Source organism: Trichinella spiralis, assembly GCF_000181795.1.
Source record: "Trichinella spiralis strain ISS 195 chromosome Unknown Scfld8, whole genome shotgun sequence".
NCBI classification, from domain to species: domain Eukaryota; kingdom Metazoa; phylum Nematoda; class Enoplea; order Trichinellida; family Trichinellidae; genus Trichinella; species Trichinella spiralis.
The window spans coordinates 705581-706909 of NW_003526947.1; the positions used below are offsets into that span (position 1 = coordinate 705581).

Genomic DNA, 1329 nt, shown 5'->3' on the forward strand with positions numbered 1-1329 from the left:
TTGTATACATTGCACATTTTATCTTTTTTTTGAAAAAATAAACTTTTTCATTAATAAAGAATTGTTGTGTGTTGTTGCATTGTCTTGGTTATATTAAAAGAAAAATTTTTTTTCTTACTTTTAAATAGATTAATAATTTACATGTATTACGTGTATTATTTGATTTTTCCCCCATTTTAACTGTTTTGCTTTTGTTCCTATAAACTAATTAATATTGCTGGCTGGCAACTAGTAATGGCAAACATGATTTTCCCCTTTTTAACTAATCCTACATGAGCATCATCGTTAAGAAATAACGCAGTATTGGTCTTTTGTTACGTCTGTGTATTGTGTCTTTGTAATGAAGAAGCTTTCCACAGTCGACTTTGCCAAATCGTATCTTCTCCAACGTGCCAATACTTACCTCACTTGACCAACGAACGGAATTGACCAACGAACGCAATTGACCAACAAACGATTCGATCCAACCTATCCACAACCTTTCACCGATCTTGGCTTTCTCCATCTGTTTTCTTTCTTGTCCATGTGCATTATTTTTCCATAGTTTATTACGTGTTTACTGATTTGTATGCAATGCTTTCATGTGTCAGAGATTTTACAAAGTCAAACTCAAAATAAACGAATCAGAGAAAAAATATTTGGAGAAATAAAGTGAAAAAAAACAAAATGTACAATATAAGAAGAAAAAAAGTGAAAATCAAAGAAATCAAAAGATATAATGGGAGAAATTACAGAATGAATAAAATGTATAACATAAAGTAAGGGAAAATAAAGTTTAAATGAATGTTTGAAGTTTAACAGTTTGAAAAATAAAATAAAGTGAAAAAACGTGCTTTGAAATGATACAAAATTAAGTTATGTAAGTAAATAAAAACAAAAATTACAAAATTAAAATTGTAAAGTAAATAAGATATAAAATATAAAATAAATAAATGTAAAAAAAATAAGTAAATAAATAAGTATAAAAAATAAGATCGAAATTCAATAAAATGTATAAAGTAGGGAAAAATGAAGTTTAAATGAATGAGAAAAAAATGAAAAATAAAAATAAAATAAAAAGAATTTGCTATGGAAATGGTACAAAATAAAACCATGTAAGAAATGATAAAAATTGCAAAATGAACGAAAATCAAAAATTATTTCGACACATGAAAGCAGTTGCATACGTAAATTTTGCTGCGTGAAAGACCAAGTACTGCATTAATTCAAAACTCAGCCATGTAGGTTGGTCGTTAACTTAATTACAACTATGGGATAACTTCACCCTTTCGAAGTATCCCAATCCCAGACCTACAGAATTGGGGTCCCAGGAACTTTGTCTTCTCTTGT

General features: G+C 28.1%; 1 protein-coding gene across 1 annotated transcript; it reads right to left on the reverse strand.

Moving 5' to 3' along the window:
* Positions 1-272: 272 nt before the first annotated feature.
* Positions 273-505, reverse strand: Tsp_10421a (conserved hypothetical protein; the record flags this gene model as incomplete). The annotated part of the gene is made up of 1 exon (XM_003372814.1): positions 273-505. A coding segment is annotated over exon 1 (233 nt), but the record flags the coding sequence as incomplete, so codon positions are not given.
* Between the last annotated feature and the right edge of the window lie 824 nt (positions 506-1329).